The sequence below is a fragment of the Crocodylus porosus genome, unplaced genomic scaffold (genome assembly GCF_001723895.1).
Source record: "Crocodylus porosus isolate Cpor-Errol unplaced genomic scaffold, CroPor_comp1, whole genome shotgun sequence".
In the NCBI taxonomy this organism is placed as follows: domain Eukaryota; kingdom Metazoa; phylum Chordata; order Crocodylia; family Crocodylidae; genus Crocodylus; species Crocodylus porosus.
The window spans coordinates 70,880,275-70,907,374 of record NW_017728943.1 but is presented as its reverse complement, the minus strand read 5'-3'; the positions used below and the strand labels follow the sequence as shown (position 1 = coordinate 70,907,374).

The following is a 27,100-nucleotide window of genomic DNA, read 5'->3' as shown; positions in this document are numbered from 1 at the left end:
ATAGACATGGCCTTTCTGCTTTGCAAAATCTGTTTTTGTACTAAGATAAATTATTTTTTAAATGTCTTGTTTCTTTTATTTGTTGAATCTCCACTTGGTGATGTGTGAATCACCACATGGAAAGAGAATTGGAATAAAGAGTACCAGAGATTGTTCATTCTGTTTTTTGACGTGCATCTCTTGATGAGGAGAGTCTGTTGGCTAGATTAAGGACCAGTATATAGGATGGATGGATTTTGTTGCTTATTTTACTATGTACTCAATAATGCGATATATTGAGTGAGTCATTTAACCTCTATGCTTCAGTTCATGCAGTTGTAAAATGGATGGGACACCTACCTTACAGGGGGGTTGAGGTTTAGAGAGCATTTTCAGGTGTCTGAGAGGACCTACAATGAGTGCTTATTTATTATGTATCCAGTATCCAGGTTGTAGCCATATTGGTCTAGAGGAAACAGCAGTTTGGCCTCATAGTAGAGGAGATGTGTTTTATTAGACCACCAAGATTTTTGCAAAAACGTTCTTTAATTGCAAGTTTTCGGGCACAAACACCCTTCAGGCATTGGAGAAAAGATTGTTAAAGTACTCCTGGGTAGAAATGGAAGTTCATATTTCATAAGATTTCACAGAGGAGTCAAAAGATGGAGTACTTACAGCAGATAGTTCTTAGCTGATAAGTGTCTCTCAGCTTCTTGTAAGGCTCTGTGGTGATGCAAATTGCCTTGAGCAAATGCAGGAGCAGTATCTCATGTTACAGGTGGTCAAAATTGCTTCCTGCCTGGGAAATTATGAAGATTTAATTTTAAAAATTGGCTAAAATTTGATATCTTCCATGTGTCAGGTATCCAGGTTGTAGCTGTATTGAGGAAAAAGCAATTGGGGCTCATAATGGAGGATATAGTAGGGCTCCCCTGCTCTGAGCTCCAGTTGTTGTTTATTATGTAGTCTTTTCTTTATTTATTCCCTTATTTGCTTCAGTATCTTTTGGGGTTCAGATAGGTGGGGGTAGATGTGTCGGGGTATTCCAGCAGGAGAATAATTGCTTATTCTCTTATTTTTCAACTACAATTGAATATTTTTTAGATAGATAATGAATAGTTCTTTCCCTGCCCCTCACCTTCCTTCCCTTCCCGTTTTATGTTATTCCCCCTCATGCTGTACTTGACATTAGTCTTGTTAAGTCTGTACTTGTCCTGAGGAGCTGGCCAGAATACAAGTGAAACAAGTGTATTATAATAGCTTTTCCTTCACAGAAACATACTAAAGTTTTCTGATACAAGAATGCTTCTAATATATCTATTAGGGTACCTAATACATGTTTTGTATCTATTATAACAAGTGTAACCTGGAAACGTATTGATTGTTGGCACTTTCGTAGTAAGTGGACAAATAGGCCAAACATAGATGTGGAAAAAAAAAAAATGGTACAATTGGCAAAAAATCCCCCTCTATTTGGCTGTCCTTCTGGTTTCCTGCATTGTAGCTGCTGCAAATCATGGGATACTTTTCCCATTAGAGTCTTGTTTGTACCACTACAGATCTGAAGCAAGGTACCATATTTTCTACCATATAACATACACTTGAATGTAACGTGCAACCCATTTTGAGAAGGCCCCAAGAAGGAAAAAGCTCTTACCTTAGAGTAATGGTAAATATATCAGGTCTGGGGTCTCGAGAGCTATGGGGTTGTGCATGGAGGCTGGGGGATCTATGTACCTGGTCTGGGAGTTTGGGTGTTGGGAGTTGCATGCTGGCCCTGATGCTGTGCGCTGGGTCCTGAACTGGCCAGGCCAGCGCTGGAGCTGAAGCTGCATGGCAGATCTGGGCCAGTGCTGGAGCCAGACCTGCATGATGGGTGTCACCTGCCTCCACATACCAGCCCAGTCTGGCACACAGCTGGGGAGGAGGCTTCCTCATGGATGCAGAAATTTGGTGACGGAAGGCCAGGGAGGGAGGAAGTAAGTGGTGGGTTGTTAATTGCCATGGCTCCCATTGCTGTTACTACTCTACTCTGGTCTTCCTTGCTCCCTCTTCCCCCCCCACCCCCAGATTTTTGTACCTATAGAGAGCTCTTTCCCTCATGTATAATACATGCCCTCATTTCTCTGGGGTGGGAGAGGTGGGATATATATGAAAAAGGTGTATGATCAAATGTTATAGTAAATTGTTACCCTTGGCAAGCTATGATAAAAGATTCTTGGCTCCTTGTTTTTTTTAATAATTTCCTTTTCCTGCTAGGCTTTCATTAGTAATATCTGATTGATAACCATACAGTAGAAATTTGATCAACTCTTGTTGATAACAAAGCTGACATATCAATGGATAAACTTTCACTTCTAAAATAGAAACTGTTTAATGTTTAAGTAATGCCTGGAGTGTATGCTCTTAAGAGCTCACAACATATAACAAGTCCAGGACAAAGAAAATGTATGTTATATTAAAAAAAATAAAAAATAAAAAATCAATTCCTTTCTCCAGGAACTTAAAAAAGTAAAACATAAAAAAAATTCTATCATGTTCTCAGTGACATCAGTAGGATTGGAACTGTTAGATTCATCACAGACTTCAACTATTTGAGCCTACAGGGTGTGTCTACACAGTCATTAACGCACTTTTGCTGCTGTGCATTAAGTTTAGTACCTCTTATGTAAAGGGACTAAATAAATGGGCATTAGGCTGCCCAAACACACAGTAGCAAAAGTGTACTTTTATAGTGATGCTTAATGCCTAGTAACCTATTTTTACTGGTCACTTGCATATTATTATAGTTTTTGGCATGATGCTTTGATGCACAGTAAAATAGGCTACAGTGCATTAAAGCTCACGTGTAGATGTACCTACAGAGAAATTGATACCTGTAAATTGTTATCCTCCTATATGGGCCAGGATTAAAAGAATATGAGATACTTCAGTACTATGGTTTCACAGACAGATGCTTACAGCACAGGTTGAGACTTAAAATACTCAGGTTCTACTTGATGCCCTGCAGGAGAGTATACTTCTGTGGGCAGAGAGTTTGACCCTTCTGTTCTGTTCATTCCAACCTGATAGTGTTCCACTCTTATCTTTACTCCACCACGACTGTTTCCCCAGTAGCACTGTCCTTCCCTTTACTGTTTCCTGACCTCAAGATTTCCAAACTGGTCTCATGGTCCTTTTCACATCAGGCCTGATTCTTCTCATCTCCCCCTCCCCCTTGCCCTATGTCCAGGTTTCCCTTTCCCAATGCCTCCAAGTCTTAGAGTGCTTTCCCTGGGCTCATTATACAGCCTTGACTATCACTTATCGTTATGGATCTATATATCCCAGTGTATGTGACCAGGTAGGCTCATTTTTCTGACCACATCACTGCTCTTCATTAGATCCTTTTCTTTTCCATCTTGATGGTTTTCAATCCCTTTCATCCCTTAGCTCCTGATATGACCAGTTTTCATTCATTCTTTATTTACGACCTATTCCAGATTTCCTTTGCCCATCCAGTAATAGTCCTTCCCCTACCCCCAACTTCCAAACTTTCTTCATTCAGACAATTGCAATCTTTTCCCTCTCTTTACCTCTTTCCCAGCCGGTCCAGTTTATCTTTTCTTGACATTCTAATCAGGTAGCGTCTTTCTTCTTACCATTAAGGGGATCACAGAGAATAAGAGAGAGGCTCCATGCTTTCAACTTGGTTCTTCAACATGGTACAGTCCTCAGAAGGTCAAAGTCTTTCAGTCCTTCTAGCTGAAGTCCTCCTCGGCCACAGGTTAGAACATGACCAATGCAGATACGTTTTGGGGGTATTCAGCAGTCATGGATAGAGATTTCCATGTTAACAGGGATAGAAAGGAATAACTGAGACATCTAAAAGTTGAGCAGTATCAGTCCAGAGACTGTCAAGCTGAATATTGGCGGTGTGAAATTGTGCTATATGACCACTGCAGTGTGGAACCTCTCTTCTCTGATATGAACCCACTCTATAACAGGACCTAGGTTATCTCCCTTGTAATCCTAAACAACATTGTTACAGGGGATGTCTGCAGACCAGTCACTTGGAGCTTGATGCATACTTTCACCAAGCACTATGCAATTGCAGAAGTTTTTGTGCAGAATGAAGCATCTGATACAATGGCCTTCTAGTTACTTTTTGTCTACAGGTTCTCCAAAACTGATCTTCAGCTTCATGCAGGCACTGCTTTGGTGTTGCCTACAGCAAGAAAATGTGTAGGTTGATAGTTGCTGAAAAGATAGAAAATCTTTTTCAGTTACAGGAATTCAAGCTATAATGTCCACATACACATTTTCATCCTGCCCTTCTTGCCTTCTTTTTCTGAATTACATTCGGAAGAAAATGGCACATGAAAAGAAACTAAAGAGCAGGATGTGCATGCTGCCCTTTCTCTTCTGTGCCCTATGTACAAGGAGGGTTAGTAAATGTTATAAAAAATGAAATCTTCCCAGAAAACTAGCTGCCATTCAGAATTTACACCAGTTGATTCACAGGAGAATTTTTCACATTTAGATATAAAAAAAGTTATTCAGCATTTAATGTGTTTTCTTGAGAAATTGGTACCTTAAACAAATTTGGCTTATTCAGTTGTTTTTCAAAACTAAAATCTGTAGAATACATAAAGGAAAGTCACAAATTAATCGGACTCCCATATTTTTCTCATATATTAAGTGTATACCAGGATACATACTTGATAATGTATCCATTGTTACCTATTCAGTTGAGCTATTTTTCCTGTTTGGGGGGGGGGGGGGTTGTTTGTTTGTTTTTTTTAAATCACTTGTCTAATTGTGAACATCCCTGATTACCATGTAAGACTAGAAATCACTATAATGAGCAAGATTTTCTCACAACACCATTGAGTATTCTGCCTCATTCTACATACCATTCTTTTATTCCATGTTGTGCTGTATGCACTTGCCTGCTTCTTAGTTTACAGCAGTGATTTTCAACCAAGGTACCGTGTAGTAGGGGTGTGCAAAAGTGGCTGTGTTCAATTTGAATTTGGCCTGAATTGGGGATGGTGATTTGATTTGTTGATTCAGATCACTGTCCCCGATTTGGCTGAATCAGAATCTGAAGATTCGATGCTGATTTGGAGAATCAGTGGTTCAGCCATAGACACAGCTTCAAATGTTTTTTCTACATACCTTGAGGTACTAGGTGTGGCTCCTGAATGCTGCAATGCTGGGGTGGATGGAGTGTCCCACAGGAGTGCAGGGGGGAGTGGGGGATTAGCACGCTCCCCGGCAGACCTGGAAGCTTTTCTGGTCCACTTCCAGGTCTGCTGAGCACACTGTGGAGCCCCCTGTGGGATGCTTCACCCACCCCAGCATGTATCTTAGGATACATGAGCTGCCTGGTATCTTGAGGTGCATAGAAAAATCATTTATCTGTTTATGTCAGAGTCATCAAATCTTTCCAAATCCCTCCAAGTTAATTTGGAGGATTCCTGTTTGATTCAGAGAGATTAAAGGGTCCCTTGATTCAATTCAGATTTGGAGATTCGGCCACTGAATCGGGCTGAATCTCCGCTGAATCGAGTCAGGGACTGAAGCTTCTCACAGCCCTACCATGTAGTATTTGCACTATCATGTATGCAAACATCTGTACGTGATTCACAAGATATAACTAAGGATTTCAAATAGGGAATCCATAGTGTCAAAAATATTCTGAACTGTTGTGGTCTTTGTGTTCTTTGCAATGGAATATTTTCTCCATTATTTTTTCTGTAGTTAAAAACCAGGTGAAAGCTAAGAGCTGGCATTTTTCCAGTCTAACAAATTTTATCTAGTCTAACAAAGGTGTCTTCTTGAGTCTAAAAAGTTTGAGAACTACTGTTTTACAGAGGATGTCATGCCCATATCTTGTCATATCTGTTTACTATTTTTATATTCCATGGCAAATGTGAGTTCTGTTGTTTTCTGATGGCTGCTCAGTGATGTTACAAACAACTTAGGTGATGATGTGACTAGTAAACAGCATGATGAATTGCATCTCTTTGGAGGTTCCTTTATGAGATTGTACTGTCCTCTTCTAGAGAGAGAGTATCTGTTTATGATGTAGCTATTTTAATGTATTTTAAATTATATAGTTTTAAAAATGTTAATATGCACTACTGTGTCCAAACAAGACTACTGTAGAAAAGTCGATACCTGAACACTTCTTTTTATGGCTTAAATAGGAAATATTGGGGATATTTGCAGAAACATGCCACTGACATTTTGAAAATGTGTTGTCTTCTCATGGTGATATGTGATTTGAGGTATAACAAACAATGATAGTTAATTAGATATAAAATATATATTTTAAAATTTCTACCCAAGTAGAAGCAATAGTTAATATTGACACATCATATAGTATTTATTCATTGCTTGCTTACACACTCCTCTATTTCACCTCAAAACCAATGCATAGTATTAGTTATAAAGCAGGTCTTACAAAACACTGTTAAGGAAGAATATGGATGTAAAATAACTCCTGATTAGAGAAGCTTGTCTGTGAAAGTGTCTAAAAAAAAATGTAAAGCCTATAATAAAACTAGGCATACTGTGCAATCTAGTACAGCATTTTGAAGAAAATGCCGTATATAAGAGGATACATTAATATGACAGCTAGTCATAAATAAGTTTCAAGGAATATAGGATCTGAAACTCAGAGTTGCCTTATCAGGTTTTGCAGTCTTGCATTCCCACTTTTTTTTAAATTCTGAGTTTTCCCTTTTGCTGTGTGATACTTTGAATATCAGCAGATGTTCAGACTGTGTACACATGTTCAAATGATCTGGAAGAATTCTTCTAAGTTTGTTTTGCTGGGAGAAGAACTTACCCAGTGATGCCTGAACATAAGTTTGATATTGAGCTCTTGAAAAGCAGAGAGCTTTCAGTGCTGATTCTGTGCAGCCAAGGGGGGGCCTTGTGCATACATCTTGGCATCCTCTGAAGGGTCCCTCAGTCTGCCTGGCAACAGATGGCAGCAGTGCACAAAACAGCCCTGATTGGCTGATCCAGACTTCTGCAGGGAGAGACAGCCTGCAAGGCACGGTGTGGTGATTGTGAAAGGGGTGTGTTCTGCTCCTCAGGGGGTGGGGGGCAAAGTTGAAGAAAAGCACCCTAGGATGCTATAGAAATGTGTTGTGCCTTCTCTCGGAAGAGATCATGTACTTGTAGGAGAAACTCTTATGGGAGTGATTTAACTTTAGTTACTCCCAGTTATTTTTCTCCCAGAGTGGCCATTTTTGCTCTGGAAGAAAAAATCCTGAACATTGGTATACTTGTGGTTTCTCCTGGGAGAGTAGCAACTCTCCCAGGAGAAACTGAATGTCTGTATGTGGCCTCCGTTGGATCACTTTCAAAAGTAGGGGAACTGCTGCCCCGGACTGCAGAGCAGCTCTTGTTCTGTAACAACTCTGAGTGTAGGAGCCTGTAGCAATACAAATGTAGCCAGACTGCTTCAACTTTAACCCTGGATGAAGCAAGGTTAAAGTTGGCATGATTTAGTTCACTTGTATCACTATAGGTACTTGTACATATAGCAATTAAGAGTGGAACTGCTGCTGCATGCCATGAGCAGCAACAGCACCCCCTCCCATTCCTTTTTGGAAATAAGCATTTGTTTGGCTGACTATACAAGGGCAAGAGTGTAGTATAGCTGTGATGGCCAGGAAATGTCTGAGGTGCAAGGGAAATCACAAAAACTACTATCTATAATAGGGCTGTCCAGCTGGCTGTCCATGTATCTGGCCCCCAGGGGGAACCCTGCAGCCCTCGGGTACTTAATCTGGGTGCCACTCCCTTGATCATTCTCCTTCTGCTGCCACTGGAGCCTCTGGGCTACCCCTCCCTCTTCCTGCTTCTGTTATGTGCCCCTGTCCTGGGGACAGTGCAGCATGACATGGCTCACAGGGCTGAGGGAGCCCACAGTAGGTGGGTTTGGCAGGGACCCAAGGGATTATATCCTTTGTCAGGGTGGTGGGAAGGTAAGGGGGCACCTCCAGCAAGGGGACCTGTGCATTGTGGCATGTGCTGTATGGCCTGGGAGGTGCATGGCCCACACAGTCAGAAATTAGACAGCCCTGATCTATAAAATGGTGTCAAATGCAAAAAGTTAAACGGAAGTATAGCTTTCCCTAACCTCTCTATATAGCAACCATAGATGGTGGTATACATCTTAAAATAAATCAGTATTCTGTATCCTTGGAAAAATGCACTATTTCTAAGTCTTTTTGTGCTACAGTTTCAGATTTTAGGAGTAAAATATTAGAAAGAAATGAGTAAATAAATAAATCAATACTCCTTGTGCAGAAGAATTCACCTTAGTCCAGGTGACAAAATGTATTTGTGAAATTTACTTTAATGCAGTGTTAGGGAACATAAACTTATCTTCACACTTTCAGTATGGTGATAAACATCTGATTTTTTTTCTCCTGTTTTTCATTTCCAGTGTTCTATTTAGGTGAGTTTTTAATTCTTTGAGTCTTTCCCCTTCACCCAAGAGTGTGTTTGTTCATTGTCAAAGAAAATTTTTAATATGGGAGCCTTTTCAAAGCCTACGAACACCTGTTTAGTCTTAAATTTCATCATATGTAAAACTTTATTTTTGCATTCCTGTTAAACTTTTTCATTCATTTGAAATGATTCCATTCTGGAAATACATAAAGCAATATTTGTGGCAGCTTTTATTTGCTATATTACATTATGGAGCTTGTTTTGTTTTGCTAGAAAAAATGAGTAATTTATATAGTGTCATGTTGTGGCTATTTGATTTTTCTGGTTGTTTTTTTTGCATACCTTAAAAGTTGAAGATAGGTTCATTTCTGATCTGTCTCCATTCACAGGTCCAACGTTGCCTCGACAGAATTCTCAGCTTCCCCCACAAGTTCAAAATGGCCCATCACAAGAAGAGCTGGAAATCCAGAGAAGGTAAAATGTATTACATAAATAGAGCCATACTGATGGGCATAACTTTTACCCATTTTTACCACTCAACTTTTGGATTGAAATACCAATACGTATCAGTTTTTATATTACACCAACAATCTGTAACACAGTACTTGCTATTATTCTTTTGTCCCTACTGATGTTATAGAGCTTTACTTGTTTGCTAGTTGAACCATTTATATTTCATGACAAGATCCAAAAAAACCTAGGTTAGAAATTCAGACTTTTTGGTGGGGATAAGTGAATGGGTGTGTAGTGCAAATACTCTGGTATAAAAAGTAATTTGCGTTGAAGCAGTTACCTGTTTGCAGATTATGCTGTGCAGTAGTGCACCATTTCTAGTCAGTTTGCTCAGGTGCAGCAGCTTAGTACAGAAGTCTAGTTGAGTCAAATCTTTTGTCAGAAATCCACATAGGCCTTTTCATATTCCAGCCACTAAGGACATCAGAAGGGAATACTAGGGAAAATTTAGTACCATAATTTTCAAGCAGATTGATTTTTTTTCTTTTTTCCAGTCCAAATTTCCACTTTTATAAATGCCTATTTTCTTGAGCTCTAGGTACGTCTATGTCCTCATATTCTTTTCTAAAAAAAGAGGTGTCAGGAAAGGGAACTTTTTATATTAGAAATAGCTAAAATAGCTTGAGACTGAATAGCCTTGTTTCTAAATGTGGTCCATCCAGGAGATTGAAAAATATTGTTAAATTAATATTGGGAAATGGGCTCAGCTTCCATTGGTGATGCATAGGGGGTGCACGCAGGTGTACGTACATCCCCTGAGATCGGCCACGCACCCCCTGGCAGTGCCAGCCACAAAACCAGAAGTACACTTCCAGTTTTGCTGCTGGCTTGGTGATCGGCCATGGGGGGGACTCTCCCCTCTGCACCCTCCCCGCAGTGATTTGGTGCCCCTCCAGACTCGGGGGGCACCAGTCGCCCATGTCAGCTTCCCTGCTTGTGTTGTATTCTGTGGACAGGGTATTCTCTGCCAACAGCGTGCAGTATTTTGAGAATCCCAATATGTTTTAATATTAAATGCAATATAAAAATAGTAATGAAAAGCTAATTTTAAAGAATTCAGGTATTTAACTCTGGTTTTATTTTCTCCATGCATTTTATTTTGAAGTTGTCAATTGAACCAGATGGTGGATAATTTATAATAAACTGTAATTCATCATCTACATTTGACTCAGTAGCAGTGCATACTGAACATACAATTGACATTAAAAAATCATAGCATTATGCACCTTTCTACAGTATGACATTTCCTATATCTAGATTAGGGTCCCTTTATTTAAGGTTGTCTTGTTTTTGAAAATGATTTATTTATATTTAACATAAATAATCTTCCTGTTACCATCTGGATTTAATATTGATCATTGATCAGGAGCTAACCACATGAAGAAATTACTTATTTGATTCTGTTATTTTTATCTAAACAACCTCAGTACAGTAGAATCCAGACCATTCACACTTGGGTTGTTCACAACCTACTTAATTCTCAGTGGGGATGTGGAAGTAAGAATGAACTATTGGGCTCTTTGTTACAGCTTTTATTTCAAAAGGCTCTGCTTCTCTAGTCGACTAGAGCTGATCAGTAGTGCCACAGAGCTCATCAGAGAAGCTTCATAAACCCCCAGTTACTTCCTAAACCCTCATGTTTGCAGAGGGGTAAGGAATTTAACCACGTGAAGATTCTGGCTTCTGCTATAATTATTTGAAATGTGTAATCTCAAACCATATTTCAAAGAAACAAGATGTAAATAACTCTTAATACAGGTCATTACCTTGCCCCAGAATTTTTTTTTTGAGAAAATACATTAGTACGAAAAGCAGTAGCAAATGGAGTTCTGGTGCCAAATAGAAGAGATTTCATTTTCTTCCTGTTAATATGCAACATTACTTCCATTTCCCATTTCATTGCTTTGTGAAGTTTTAGAAAGTTAATTTTTGGCACAGTTTTCAGTATGCCTTTACTAGTCCTATTGTAGCAGGAAAATTGCTTTGTGAATGCTTTTTAATTTTTTTTTCAAAGACTGTATATGAGTGCCCACTAACTAGATTTTGTCATTTTAAAATCCTTTTTAAGTTTTTCTACTACAGTAACTGTATTTTTTAAATTGATTTAAAAAACTTAATTTTTAAACTTAATTGTTGGTGTTAACAAGTTTTAGACTCCCACAGACTTTTCTATCACAGTGAAAATCCATTATAATATTCAGGAATAGACTTTGGATAATTGAGGGAGCAGTGAACGTGTGAGAAGAAAGTAGGGTTCTCTATATGGTTTGAATGTATTTACAGATGTCTGACACTTCTAGCCTTTAGATACAGGGCACAATGCTCAGAGCCAACATTTAGCTGGCCAGTTAACCAAGGTTTCTGCTACTTGAGAACATTAAAAGTGAATGAATTTTGAAACAAATAAAGCTGTTCTCCAGTGGCCCAGCTAATAAGATGAATTTATTAGACAAAAAGTCATGCTTAAGTCTTGGATTTTAATGATATATTAAGGTTATCCTTAAATGTATAATGTTGCTGCTCCGTACAGAAGACAGGTTGGTTCCAATACCTGGTTGGTTATGTGTATTTAGGGATAGAGATGTGTTGTATTAAAGTGCACTCAGGTAAGCGATATAAACATATATTGTCTCCTGTACAGACATAAAGAGTAGAATCTACTTTGTATCTTTTAACACAGAAGAAATTACTAATTTTCTTAATCATAAGCATACTTTGTAATTCAATTGAATTAAGAGTTCCAAGATTCTTTTTTGTCATCGTAACAGTGACTGCCATATTATGTAGCAGATTTAATAATGGCAGTGGAGTAGTGAAAATGCTATCTATATGCAGGCACCTGCTATTCTAGAATATAGTTACTTGGTGTAAAGATTTTGTTGTAAAGTACTTCCTAGTATTAGTTTTTATATTAAGAAACTGCATTTTTGAGAGACAACACTTAGCAAGTTTTTATTTTGTTGTTCTCCTGTTTTTTCCTAACCAGTGTTGATTTATCCAGTGGAGGTGATCTGTTTCTTTTATATTTAGAGATCAGGCAGGGAGAATGCTGAGTGTTTGCTAATATTGGGCCATTAGTGACAGATTCCCTCTGTCACATCACTTAAATTCCTAAAATATATTCATTCACTTCATAACAGTGTTGAGCACTGAGTGAGATTAAAAATAAAATGTTCTAAAGTATTTTAGTTACAATTTTGTCCTTTGAATGTCTTTTCAGTAGTCCACAAGAAATTTATAATCTAATACTCTCGGGTTCAAATGCATAAAGCATAAATTAAAGTAAAAATACTTCTTTAAGGTGAATACTTCTTACTGTTGGTCCTCATGGATGTGGATCTACAGTTAATGATGTAATCATCTGTAAAGCCACTAGCACTAACTTTGCAATCCATAGTATTTTGAATTATTTTTCTACCTGTAGTTTTACATTATATAGTCAAATCAGTATTGAAATACTTAAGTCTGGGCAGTTTTCATGTTACCATCCAAAGTTGGTAGTCCTACTTTTGTTTGGTTTACCGAAGTTTTTCCAAAATATTAGCATGTGATTGTTAGCGTTTGTACCTAGTATTACAGAGAATAACCAAGCAAACTGAAGGCACAGCGTATATTTTTTACCAGCATTCATTTACATAAGATCAATAATGGATCTCAAAAGCGATTGTGGCTACAGTTTTACAGATATATATTAACCTGCACTTTTGAGGAAAACTTACATAACTTAATTTCGTAACTATAGCCAAAGTGGATTGTCCTTAGTTTTTTCATGGAGGTAATGGTAGTTAAAAACAGGAGACTTAACTCAGTAGGAAAGTGAAAAGCTGCTGAGTGCACTTCATTGGCTGGCAGGCACATTCTCCAATAGGCATCTGTATATATTAAATGATTTCCAAACAGATTGGTATTATAACGTCCATGTTAAAATATAATATTAGGTCATGCCATACCTCTTTGTATTACTCATGTGTATAATATTGTACCACCTATTTTAGCAGTGATAAATAATATAATGTGAGGCATGTAAATCAATTACTGTGCCAATGTCTCATATGTCAGTAGGAAACTCATTGGCTAAGATTTATAAATAGCTTGGAAATCATCACCACTTCAAACAAGTATTTATAAAGAGAACAGGAACTCCATAGGCAGAAAATAAGTGTATAGATTGTAGGAGCAATGAAAACATATAGGCCTCCCATTGTCTTTCAGAGAGGTAATGGACCAAAGGTTGACCGGCTCCTGTTGTAAGTACTCAAAAATCTGATTTGCTTTTTCAGGAGAATGTATGTAAGGTGTTTTGTTATTAGTGTTAAATGTTGTAAAGATCTGCTGTAGTTTTTGTCTATATTCTGTTCATTGAGATAAAGTTTCTAAGAGGGGGAAGAATAATCATAACATATAACTACACTACTGTACAGCCCTTATATATAAAACTATTTTGAGTCCTCACTAATATTTTTGAGCTTAATTCTGGAAAGTGGTAGATTGTTGGATTCTTGTCACTTGAAAAAAGGTTGACTTGAAAATAGATTGGACAATTTGAAAAGGAATGTATTTATTCTAAACTTTAACAACACTTATCATTCTTTAAAATTTCTGTATTCAACCTTGACTTGACTTGGTTGTAATTAGCTTCAGGTTGTAATTGAAATTATTGGCTGACTTTTTCAAGAGGTAAACCAAATTTAAACAACAACTTAAAGTGTCAGTAGAGTGCTGTAACAGGATATGATTGACATACATATCTTAGAGGCACACTGCACAACTTGTGTCCTATAGGCGGATGTCATGCAGGAGGCATAGCAATTGTTGTGGGGCTAAGATTATCCCTAGTATAATTTAGGTAGCCCATTTTTTTGTTGTATTTCAGAACATTGATTTTCTGACTGAACATAATTTTATGTATGAAATCTCACATGAGAAAAAATAATGCATGCATTAAAACTTGTGTGATAATGGCCTGGGACAAAAGAAATGGAGGAAGAAAGTAAGAAAGCAAACTGGGAGGGAGATGATGCCTTTTGTGTGATGGATGGTAATAATGGACTGAAGTATCAATTAAAACCTTAAACGAGTATTAAGCAAGATTTGTGTTTTCAAAAAATATTTACGCCGTAATGAGACTTAAGAACTTCTTCCATTTGCTGACAAAAAATTCTGGCTTTCCATTCATACTAGACCTTTTCCTAAGAAGGCCATTCCTGTTGAGTCTGGCTTTTTAAGCCTTAATGGAATAACTGTCTTTATCTGGATCCAATAGGCATATTTTGATCAGAATGTAACTTAGTAGTGATGTTGGATAACATTGACATGTCTATCATATTGTGAAGCACTGTTTCAGCTAAGTAGTCTTGCATTCCTTGAGAGAGAGAGAGAAATTACTACATTACCCTTTCTTCAAAATCAGGTAGTATTCCTTAAGACAATTACAGAACTTTTCTAGGTATTACAATATCCTCAGTTGCTACAATTAATCCAATATATGTTGCCAGTTTAAGAACAGTATTGAGACTTTGACTCTTGGTTTCTATTATTTGAACCACATTTCTCTTTTGAAATCTTACCCTTTCTTAAATCTTTAAATTTAGATTAATGATTTAAAGTAGAAAACAAAGATAAAAAATCAGGTTTTAACTCAGCATTAATTATCTTTAATCAGCATTAATTAGGATGTAGGATTGGAAGTTATTGAGTCTAGTTTTGTCAAACGACAATTTTAAATCAATTAAGTTTTCCTGCCTCTCCAACCCACTGTTCCAGAACTTGACTCTTTTCATGGTTAGAAATCTAACTCCAACCTAAATTTATTTGTGAAAAGTTTAATACTAGGGCTGTCAATTAATTGGTGTTAATGTGCACAGTTAACTCAAGAACGAATTAATGTGTTCATTTTTTTAACATGTTAATTGTGCATGTGGTTTTGGAGCCTGCACCCGGATTGTCCTGCCCTGCCCTGCCACCATTCTGCTGTCTCTGGGCCTCCCAGTGGGGCAGCGGTGGCAGTCCAGAAGGGCCACAGGGCAGCCTAGGTGTGGGCTCCAGGCAGCTACAGCAGGTGGGGGGGGGGCACACCCACCCCACAAAACCCCCATGCAGGGCCCCAAGCAGCTAGGCTGGCAGTGCTGGGGATTTTGGGAAGGTGGTGCTGGGCCATGGTAGGATTTTCTAGCATGCTTGGGCTCCACAGCTTGGCCTTGAGGTGGGTCAGGACTGTCTGGAATACATTGAGCAGGTAGGTGAGGAATTTTGGATCTGAGCTGGGGCTGGAGCAACTGTCCCAGCCCAGGCAGCCTATGGCCACCATTGCTGGGGCAAGGATGGAGTGAGCCCATTGCCTCTGGGGCCATGCTTGGGTGGGGGGTGTATCCTGGACCCAGGGCAGCTCTGTCGCTCAAGTTGGGCATCCTGCTAGGGAGTGTGGGGATCTCCCCTCCTGGGGCTCCTGATCCCCCTGTGGGGAACCCCCTTCCCCGGCTCCAAAACCCACACACATCCCCACATCCCCCCACACCTTCACAAATTGCCCCCCATAAACACCCCTCCAACCATACACATTACTTGCATAATTTTGAGTTTTTCTGCCCATAATTTGGAGTTTTTAGCTGTTCAGTTAAAATCACGATTAATTGCAACTCATTTTTTAATCACGATTACATTTTTTAATAGCTTGACAGCCCTAGATACAGATTTGCTTTTGTGCCAACATATGTCTAAGTTTAAATAGCTTGCTTTCTCCCTCATGTTCCCTCTCTGTTGTTTACCTACCAATATGATTATGCAAAACAATCCTGTGCCCTCTCAATATATGGGTAAATTAGCATAGCAAAACGATCTCTTTTAGTCTCCTGTCATAGGGGTAGGTTCTCTACGCTTCTGATGATTGTAGGAGCCTTCCTCTGTACTTGTTCCAGTTGGAATACATTTCTTTTTAATATGGGTTACCAGAATTTACATAGAAAATTCCATATGATACCTGGTGCCTTGTACACACATCAGTAATAGCTCCCTCTCTTTTATTAGCTATCCTGTATTTATTCCAGTACAAGAGAAGGGTTCCCCCCCGCCCCACAAGTAGCATGGGGGGGAAGGTAAGCTTCTTGCCTTACATTTGCTTACAGGTACTCCTCACTTAACGTTGTCCTTGTTAATGTTGTTTTGTTATTATGTCGCTAATTTATTAGAGGACGTACTCTTTTAAAGTTGCACAATGTTCATTTATAACATTTGGCCACCACCTGCTACTAGGTAACTACTGTGACATAATTGGATTCGCTTGACATCTTTTTGCTTAAAGTTACATTTTTCAAGAACGTAACTATGATGTTAAGTGAGAAGTAACTGTACAAAGAAACTTCATTAAATACATTGTCTGTCATTAAACTGCTGGCAAAAATAAATGCTTTGTCATGAAAACCAGCTGAGAAGTAGATTTAAATGCAACACTGAGTGTGACTATAATACACATGGCCCATGCTGATAGGAACCTGCCACAAGGATAAGTCATTGTAGTCCATCTGAATAGAAGAAATGGTTGTGTCAATAGACCACACTCCCCCTCAGCACCAACTCTTCAAGTCATGGTTGTCACTACATTGCATTTGTTTTGACTTCCTCTTCACTCTCATAGCTGAGCTGTGCCTTTCTTTCCCATTTCCAGTGATTCCTGTTTCTTCACTAACCTTAAATGTATGGCAGACATTGCCAAACAGGGTCCCAAACTGTTCACTCAGTATCCCTCTTTTGCCTCTTCCCCCTCAGCCTGTTGCATATGATTAGTGTGGCCCTGCTCTCCATAAGGTGAAGCTGGACCAGGTTGTCCTGCATCTCATTTGCATCTAATATTTGGTAGGATCCCAGGACTTGTGACAGGAACAACTGGTTGCAGTCATGAGTGGGGGCTAATTAGCACGTGGATCTTCTGTTTGATGGGGAGGAATATCTGGAGTACACGCGTATACTAAGCAGTACTGAGTTGTGGGGTCACTGTGGCTTGGTAAGTGATGAGCATTTTGTCTTTGAATAAATATCACGTCACTTTTCAGCCTCTTGAAGGCTCAGATCAAGTGTATTGTATATAAGTAAGTAGGTACAAAAGTGCTGCTTTAAAGTATATTTATGGAGTACCTCAATTCTGGATGAACTAAGTCTTTGAACATATGCAGATAACTGTAGGTATGTTTATTTCAAGGTCCGAATTTTCAAATTTGCCCCTCAGTTTCATGTGCTCAGGAAGAACAAGTTTTGAATGGTAGGGAGCAGGGGAATGGATTGCAGTAGGAAGAAGTTGAAGGGAAGTGTTGGGGGAGGGCTATCTGATCCACCAGATTTATTTCCCTCCTGTAGCAGTGGCAGGGAGCAGGGAAGTAGGGGGGCTACCTGATCCCCCAGTTTTATTCTCCCCCAAAGAAGTAAGAGGGTAACAAATTCAAGGTAAGTCTCCAGTAATTGGATTCTATACCTGAAAAATTATAACGCATATATACATTTTCCATATATAGAATCTGAGTATTGGGGGGGTTGTCTCATCATGAGTTGTCTTGTCTTGTATTTAAGTAAATGAAGTACTTTACCCAGTATGTGATAGGATTGCATTTGCCTTTTTCTTGGTTGTCTCACATTGGTGGTTCAGTTGTTTTGTGACAGATCACTACCCCCAGGTCTCTTCCCTCTTTCCTGTTTTCAGTTGATGAGCCTCAGGTTATAGAAGAAAGTCCTTCTGATCTGAGCAACTACATACTTGCTAGCCAATAGTATGGAAGGCCTTAGAACAAATTCTGGAGGATAGAATAATTAAAGATCAGTACAGGCAGTCCTTGACTTACAAAGTTTTGAGTTATAACATTTTGCACTTACAACATTTATAAGTTGAAACCCTGTTTCAACTTTCTGATGTCAGTTTTGACTTAACAGTGCTTGATCTGATGCGACATAATGCCATGCCAGTGAACAAGTTAGCTGTGTTGCCCATCTCCCTGGAGAACAACTTCCTTGGACACTTTCTTTAAGAAAGCAGACAAGACTCCAGAAAAACCTGTAGCCAAGACTCCTGAGAAGACTCCAGCCAAGAACCCTTCAAAAAGTCCAGTCCACTAGAGAGAGCCCTCCAGGATGAGGCCATCCCATTGATTACCACTCTCTGGGAATGTTCTCTAAGCCAGTTGTCCAGCCAGTATTCTCCAGTTTGTTAGAGAGAATCCCATGGGAGACAGAGTCAAAGGCTTTACTGAAGTCTAAGTAAATGACTTCAACCTTGTGTCCCTCATCCAGATGGTTAGTTACCTGGTTATAGAAGTACACAAGGTTCATCAGGCATGGTCTACCCTTGACAGAGCTGTGCTGGTTGTTTTTTAGCACCCCATCCGTTACCAGCTTGTAACTGATGGCCTCCTTAACCAACTTTTCAAAGATTTTACCCAGGACCGAGGTCACACTGACCAGTCTGAAGTTTGTGGGGTCACTCCTCTTCCTTTTCTTAAAGTTGGGCACCATATTGGCCTTCTTCCAGTTGTCCGGGACCACTTCCAAGTTCCATGACTTTTCAGACAGCTTGGCCAGTGGTGCTGCTATAAGCTTGGCCAGTTCTTTCAGGACTCTCAAGTACAGGTCATCTGGCCCAGCAGACTTGAAAACATCCAAGTGTTGTAGAAGATCCCTCCTGTTCTGGGCTGATTTAATGTATTCTGTTGCCTTCCCCATGTTCCCTGGGCCTCTGGTCAGGTGAGCAGCCCCTGTTGGATTTCAGGAATACCGACACAAAGTATGTATTTAGGAGTTCTGCCTTTTTGCAGCCATTGACTGGGCTGCCCCTGGGTATTCAGTAGGGTCCCACAGTGGAGCATGACCTTTTCTTGCTGCCTATGTATCTGTAGAAGGACTTTTTGTTGTCTTCAATACTGGTTGCCAGCTTGATCTGCATACCTGCCTTAGCTTTCTGTGTCTCGTATCTGCAAGGCCCTGGTGATACAGGTGTATTCTGCCCTGGTTGCTGAGCAGTTCCTCCATTGTATGTATATTTCTTTTTCAATAGCTCCCTAATATCTTTAGTGTGTCTCCTGGCTCCTTTCCTGCTTTTTGCCGTGTAATGACAATGGGAAATCAGTATTAACTTTGAAAATCTGTGCTGTTGCATGTTTGAGAGGCCACACATATCAAAGGAGTTTTTATAAATATAATGAAAATAACAAGAATTCAAATAACAGAATTATCTGAATTGTATGTATCAACTAAGAATGCCACAATTGGATTACTCAAGACACCAGCATAAAACCAGGCAACTACTTAAGTAACAGCAGTGATGTAGGAATTTATATATTAAACTTAGCATTAGAAGCATGGAAGAATCTAAGCTTTGAAGTACTATGCTTAAGATAAAAATCATATAGTTAGGCCTGCTTTTATCTGTAAGCCTCTTTATTAGTGCTGTCCATCTTCGGCCAGAGTAATATTTCTCTACTGTCCTGCATGTTAATCCAGGTATATATTTGGAGCTTTAAAATTACATTTTGATGGCTTTTCCTACCTATGTCTTTGCTGATTTTCCTTTCCCATAGAACTCTCACTTTGATATCAAAAACAGACTTGCTGTATAAGTTTTTCTGTTTTGGAGATGTAACCCTTCAGTTCTTTTTATCCCATATGAGGTAATTATTCTCCAATACTTTTTGGTTGAAGACAAGGTCAGTAAGTGCACTAGCCAGTCTTTCCATGCCAATTCATCTGTCAGTTTTTTGTATAAATGTTTAACACTAATTGCAGAACCATGCCAGTGAGTCAAAGTTAGGTGACCTTTTCAAATTGCAGCAAAGCTTCTTAAAATAATAGCAGTTACATATATACTACACTGGAAATTAGCTTTTATTGGCTGATTAGAAATGTTAATGCTGTAGCTGGTTTAATATTCTAGAATAAAATAAAGTACCTGAAATTTGCTTCAGTTTGTCAACATCAGTGATTTTTCAACCAGGGTGGGAGGGCACCCTAGGGTTCCACCGGATCCTTTGAAGGGTTCCATGAGGTATGAGGAAGTAAACAGATAAGCCAGGCTCAGGTTTATTCATGATTGCCTGGATGATTCCCTCACCCGTACAACCGAACCCTTATGTAAAGAGGTAAGTACTGTAATATATAAATTAGTTTTTGAAATTGGGTGCAACACAATTCACAAAAATTATGGATGGGAGTGCCTGGAGTCTGTTGAGGGGTGCCTCAAGCCCAGCAAGGGGTGGGTCCGTTAAGGTCAGGGATCACTGGTCTACATGTTGAAATCAAATGTAAAAGAAACAAAAGTCAAGGTGGGGTGTATATGTTTTAAAAGGTGATAATTCAGAAAGTTGCTGGTCACAGTTCAGGTTAAGGTTGAGTTCTGTTTTGTCCTTGACTTTTTATCTTTTCCCCAAAACATTTAGTACCTTGTGCATACAAAATGAATTTTCTAAAAATTTAAGACGAAATGTGTTAATTTGAGTTGGAATTAATTGTTGGCCTAGACTTTTCATGAAGTAATTTTACTGACTCTCTATTTGTCATGGTTTGGCTATAGATTTGGCAGCTGTTGGAGTTACTTCAGCTGTGAACCATTCTGTTCAGCCGGTGCAGCTCCCTTGAGTGCACTTTAGTTCTAATGCCTGATTAAAAAAAAATAGGACCAGATTTCTCATAAGGTTTGGTGGTTCTCTCTCTCCTTTACAGGAAGGGAAAGAAACAGCGTGTCTCCAATAAGGAAATGGGACCATGTGGAAAAATAGCTGCTTAAACAGTATTAAGCATTACTTTTTAAAGGATAGCTCTGGGTAGGAAAGCCCTGCAGATCTAAGTATTTTACAAGAGATCTCTGATTTAGGAAGTGTTTTTTAGTTTATCTTGCTAGGTTTGCATAAATAGATTTCAAGTGGATTTGGAGGCTGCTTTGGATAAAATAGTGGTTTTAATATGCTGCTGGTTTCTGAGGTTCAGAGCCAATGCATGGGTCTTTTCCACAAAAGTGACAGCCTGGGTTAATCTTCTAACTTTCCCTTGTCTTCATTGTGGAAGAAAAAATCTTTAGTATTAGGATCTCAGGTTCAAGATGATCAGGTCAGTATTAATACCATTGGGTCTTAATGACTTTTGAAGTTTGACAGCTGTACGGAAACACTTTATTAAGGAACTCATTGGGAAGCCAGCTCAGACGAGAGTTGGCTTCCATGGACAGTTCCCATATTGGGGATTCCGACTACATAGGCTCCTCTTTTGCAGTTTTTGATTGGACCCTTCTGGCAAAAATAAACATCTTTTCTCAGGCATGAGGACATACCTATGTCTTCAACTGACAAACCTGTATCTTTTCATACTTTCTGAAGAAAACCGTAGCTCTTTGTCCCAATGCTGTCTTCTCTTCTTACTCACACTGCAATTGGGGTTGATTGTAGTGCAAGTAAGGAGGTGGGGCTTGCCTAAGCAGAAGGTTAGGCTTGGTAAAAGTTAGCAACGTGACAGTGAGCAGCGCAGTACCAGCCAACAGGCCAGCAGTGTAGTTTGAGTGGGAGCCCTGCTTTGGAGAGGAGCAGGAAGCTATTGCTCTCTGGGGAGAGGGTTTGTGAGGGCTGGTAACTAGTAAGGCCTGCCTGGTTTGCGTTTGGTGGTGTAGTTCTAGTTGGGGAGCCATTCTTCAGGCTTGTTTGGAGGAGTGAAGCTAGTTAAAAAGTCCTGTCATTTCATGTATTCTTTAGCTTGAAGCTAAATAGTAAGGATAGTAAAGCACTGGAAGAGGCTGCCCAGAGAGGTTGTAGTATCTCCATCCATGGAAGCTTTTAAGACCTGGCTAGACCAGGGATGGGCAAAATACAGCTCATGGGCTGGATCTGGCCTGCAAGCTCATGGGATCTGGCCTGCAGGCAGGCATCCACCAATTAATTGCATCTGCATGGGGCTAAGTCCTGCCTGCTCCCACCTGGGGTAGGTAGTGTGTGCTGTGCTCCTAGCCTCTGCTGCTAGAGGGTACCAGCTCCTGCCACCAGGCACAACTTCCGGGCAGGGCGGCTGGTGCTGCTGCTGCCACTGCTGCCGCTACCCAGGGAACTGCTGGCCTGCCCCAGCCTCTAATGACTCCTCTTCCTGTCCCCACTGCAGCGCTCTGGGCAGCAGATAGGGAGGGGAAGCTGCAGCATTGAGGGGAGTGGGGCTCTACCTGCAGCTCACTCTGATCCTGCTTGTATATGGCTAGGCAAGTGAGCATGTGGAGCTTGGTTGTTCACAAAGCCTCTCTGGACAGACAGGTGGGATGAGAGCAGCAGTAGGAATGAGTGAGAGATTGGTGCAGCCCTGCCAGACAGGTGTGGGCAGAGACCAAAGGTGCCAGGCTCTGCTCCCTGTCCCCTCTTCCCCTGTCCTAGGGGCCTGTCTTGCTTCCTGCCAGCAGTGGCAAATGTTTTCCCTGCCTTTGCAGCACACTGCGAGCCAGGCAGTGGCAATTCCCTTTCACCCCCTCCCTCCCCTCAATCTGAGGAGGGGCTAGGCTCAATCAGGTCACAATGGGTGGGTGGGAGGGGAGAACCAGGGGGAAGGGGAGAGAAAGCCCCTCACATGCACACATCCAACCCACCCAAGCCCCAATCACACCTCAACCCTGGTACCCACACTGCCTCACACACCCCACCATACTCACCCACACACCCAACACTGCCTGGGTGTGTCCTACCATTGCCTGCTGTATTCTGCTGCTGGCTTCCCCTGGGTCCTACTACCCCTGTCTCCTGTCATCTTTGACAAGCAGCTAGAAGCAGATAAATATTAATTTTCTAAATGTTTTTAGGGACCCTGCGGGCCAGACAGAATGGCCTGGTAGGCTGGATCCGGCCTGTAGGCCATATTTTGCTCACCCCTGGACTAGAAGACTTCCTGAGGTCCCTTCCAACTCTCACTTTCTGTGATTCTATGAAAGGGCTAACAGAAAGGAGATCTGAAAATTTTAGTTTTTATAATTAGGCTGCACAGTAGGGCTAGCATGATTTGATATTTTTGAAATCTGTAAATATATTTCTATATCTGTATATGTATTGATATATTTGTATTATGAAAGACTTACACCATGCTATTTAGTTTTACAATACCTGCTCTTGACTTTTGGAGTAAATCAGCTAATAGGTTTGGATTAATCCAAATTTTAAAATATAATTAGAATAATTTAACCCCAGTGGACAGTATAATTAACTTTTGACTTCAAGATGGCATGAATGGCAGATTTTAAAAATAATTTTTGTAGCGTTTCGACTGCATAGATTGTCCAGAGAGAATACATACATGTTTACTAAGTTGGCAATTTAATAGTGAAAAGAGCAGTTTAATGTAATCATAACTGTAGTAAAACAGTATTGCATTAGGCTACTTTCCTTGGAAACCTAGATTAAAATTCACCTCTGGTTGAAAGAGAAACTGTTTTAACAATAGAAGATTTTGGGGGTTGTTTGATGCCTTGTGAAGCTAATCTCTTTTATAGGGGATGAGAAGGCACATTCTCAGAGTTAATGAAAAAGGAAGAGAAAAATGTTTGGGATATTTTTCAAAAATTCTTACCTTTTTAAACAATCCATTTTCAAAAGTCTAGTCATCTAGTAATGTGGAATACTAGTCCTAGCTGTGTCTGAATGAAATGCAGTATTTTCTTAAATAGTTAATTGTAGTTAGAGGCTTTTGGTATCCCTGATTAAGTTTCTTCAGGGGCTTTTTCTTTTTTTTGCTTCGTTCTGTACCAATTTTCATTTATTAAATAAATTGTGCAGCACTTAAGAGGCCTGAAAGAGTGGATACAGAATTAAAGTGGAAACAAGGATTAGCATTTCAGTATTTTCAGAGTTGTAGGCAGCAAAACAGTTGTTTAAGTAGACACAGCTTCTAAGTTTCTCTTGACTTGGAAAATAGGGTATTTGAGCATGAGTTAGCTATAACTTTCCAGAACCAGTTTGTTCTAAAACTAGTGTAGATAAGGCACATTGTACTTCACTTCATGCAGGTTTTCACGTGCGGTGAATTTTAGCATAGGCTGGTAAACATACTCTTTAAAAAAAAACTTTTTTATGTTAGTCAAGATATGCCTTTACAATTAGCTGTAGGTAAGCAAGCTCACAAAAACTTGATGACAAAGAGCCTAAATATTGTTACTTTATAATGCTTGTTCAATACTTTATATTTTAACAATCTTTTAAAAAATATTTGTAAATGTTACAAATGTCTTTCTATTGCCATGATCAAAAGTGTTTCTTAACCTGATCAGTGGTATAAGGCCCCAAACAGACATTACATTTATTGCATACTGTTTATGAGCATCTCACACTCCTAACATTCCAGGCATTAAACCAGTTTATCCCTGGATAAAAATGGCAGATTAGCTACAGAAAAGTTGCTTGTTAAACAGCAAAACAGCAACTCTTTTGTGGTGCAGAAGTATACCAAGATAATTTTAATGTGTGGCCAGTTGTCATGTTACAATTTGCACAACACTGGCGTATAATATACAATAAATGTAAAATCTGCCAGAGTGTAAGAAGACAGCTGAACAAGAATATTAAATGGATTTTTTTAACCTTAATTTCTTTTAAAATGCACTCTAAATGAGTTTCAGTTTTTTGTTTGTTTGTTTTTATTTGTTCTGAGTGGTATTCATGGTCAGCTGCTGAACATGAAAATTGTGATTGCCTAGTGAATCGCAGTAAACTGCTGCTGACATGCCCCTCTTACTTTTGGCTACAGAGCATGACACCCTTCCCTCCCACCCCCAACTGTGTTATGCTCAGTTTAATAGAGCTTTGTGTAGTCTTAAAGCTTGGAAGGGTCTTACATTGCTTCTGCTGGAAAAAATGAGGTACTCCAATAAGAAATAAATCATAATGTCAGTGTATTTTTTATAATTTTATTTTGTAGTTGACTTTTTTAACATGTGAGATGAATGAATTATGTATATTACTCTTAAAAGCATGTGAACAGAGGATTCTAACTTCACAAAACAGGGTGAGGGAGGGACAAATAAATTTCTAGCTAGCCAACTGGTGAATTCTCACACTTGCAGTTGGATAATTAACACAATAGCTTGCTTATGGTCACGCAACCAAAATATATATGGCTTACTGTAAAAGAGAAGGACTCTAGATTGGCTAGGGAAATGGATAATGGTATCTATAAAAATGCATACTGAATGATATGAATGGCTTTAAATATTTAAAGCTAAGTAATATTAAATGGATTGACAGAAAAAATATTACTAATAAGGCTGTTTCAGTGAATGGTACCTTTATAAAACATAATAGGCAGGAAATGTTTGCAAGCTCTAACAAGGATTTTGCTGCCCCCTGTTAATAGAGTATTCTTACTAATATAAGCCAGTGGGTTCTTAACCTTTCTTAAACTCAAGGTACCCCCTCTAAAAAAGCCAGGTATTAGCTTTCACTTGTTTTTTCACAACAGAAGAATAATAGAGCAATTCTTTTGCGGCATAGAACTCAAAAGACCACAACAGGTCATAATGTTTTTGACACTGGATTCCTTCTTGAAATCTCTGGATCTCTTACGTATCTTGTAGGTGTGTGTATATCTAATGGTGTTAATTTTGTGCGGTACCCTGCCAGACTCTTAAAGAGATCTCCCAGCACCCTGGCTGTAAATCACTGATGTAAATGCTCATTTTTTTCCTGCTCCTGGCTTTCTGGATAAGCTTTTCCTTCATTTGCTTTTTAATCTTGTAGGTGCTGAAGAAAATGGAAAGTGGGGAAATGCATGGAACAAAAGTAAATAATGCCATACATACAGTAGGGGTGCTGAATGGCTCAAGTTTGGTATTTTGATTTAAAAATACTGATTCAGGTATTATCCCTGATCAGTAATGACTGAAAATAGTTACCAAGTATTACCAAGTTATTTGATACATTTTTGGTCCATTTTTACTAACAAGTCTTCCATTATTACCAAACTACTACCACTAGGGAGTCCAAAGTCTTCAAGAGTCATGGCTATTAAATTAATCTCTTCCCCTGAGAGTAAATCTTTTTAGAATATGATAAAAGCATACTACAATGGCTAATGTTTATGAAGTGGTTTTGAGCTGACAAGGGATGCCTTTGTCTTGTCCATCCTTATACTTACTTAGGATTACTTCAGCTCTGCAGGGGGAAAGAAGTATCCAGTAAGTCTTAAAAGCCTTGAGTTTTTTCACTCTGCAGAAGTTTTGGGGAACCCAGGTACCTTCCAAAAAGCCAATTGATTGCAAATGTCCTTTTTTTTTTTTTGTTATGAACCTCCCTTACATTTGGGTTATGCCAATGCAATTATATATCAGTAAGGAAGAAAGAGTATCTTTTTAAAAAATGAAACGTTAAATACATTTCTGGTGGTCTTTTGAGATGTTATAACAAGCTCTGTGCGCTAGTGTTTCTTACTGACATTCCACTAAAGGAAATACATTTTGAAACTTCAAATTCAACATATAAATTTTAGTCTTAAATGTTAGATCTCAGCTGAAGAAATCAGTGTTCAATAAAATTGGTATTTGTCAAAAAACAAAAGGGAAAGAAAGCGTTAAAAAGTGAAACTTCCAAATTTTTTTTTAAACATTTCTACTAAATGTAAAATGTTAACATCTCTACTAAATGTTCTACCCCATTTCTAAGGGGTTAGAATTTAGGTTTAATTAGCTTCAAGTACTGCAGAAAATACCTTTACATATAGCAGACCAGGGGTATCAAACTCATCTGGATGAGAAGCACAGGTCTGATCTGTAGGCTGGATTGGGCCCACAAACTAGTCCCATTTCTGGTTCCAGTGCAGAAGGCTATTCCAGCTTGGATGCAACATGGTGCCTGTGCTGGACTGGCCCTGTGTGCTGCATGCTGTGTGTGCAGTCCTGTGCAGTGCACACCAGACAGGCTTTTCATGCCATGTGCAGCACATTGAACTGGAGCTGGTGCATGTTTTATGCAGTATGCAGGCCTGATCTGGGATGCACAGGCAGCACTGCAGGGCAGATCATAGGGCTCTGCAGGCCAGCCCTATCTTTGATGTCCCTGTTGTATAAAATTTCCTAGATCTTTTTGGTAGATTTTAGTCAGATGAGTCTTATAATAGAAAGGAAGGTGGAGCTTTAATTATTGAACAGTGACCAGTGCCATTGAGCAAAGGGTTACTC

At 39.4% G+C, this 27,100-nt stretch overlaps 1 protein-coding gene across 1 annotated transcript in view; it reads left to right on the top strand.

The window, feature by feature from the left end:
* ENAH (enabled homolog (Drosophila)) overlaps positions 1–27,100 on the top strand; it is a gene marked incomplete at its 5' end in the record, with an annotated part of 181,415 nt that overhangs the window by 120,888 nt on the left and 33,427 nt on the right. The window contains one exon of the mRNA XM_019549546.1: positions 8,826–8,910. Within this exon, the coding sequence (XP_019405091.1) occupies positions 8,826–8,910 (85 nt within the window). The remainder of the gene's footprint in view (positions 1–8,825; positions 8,911–27,100) is intronic.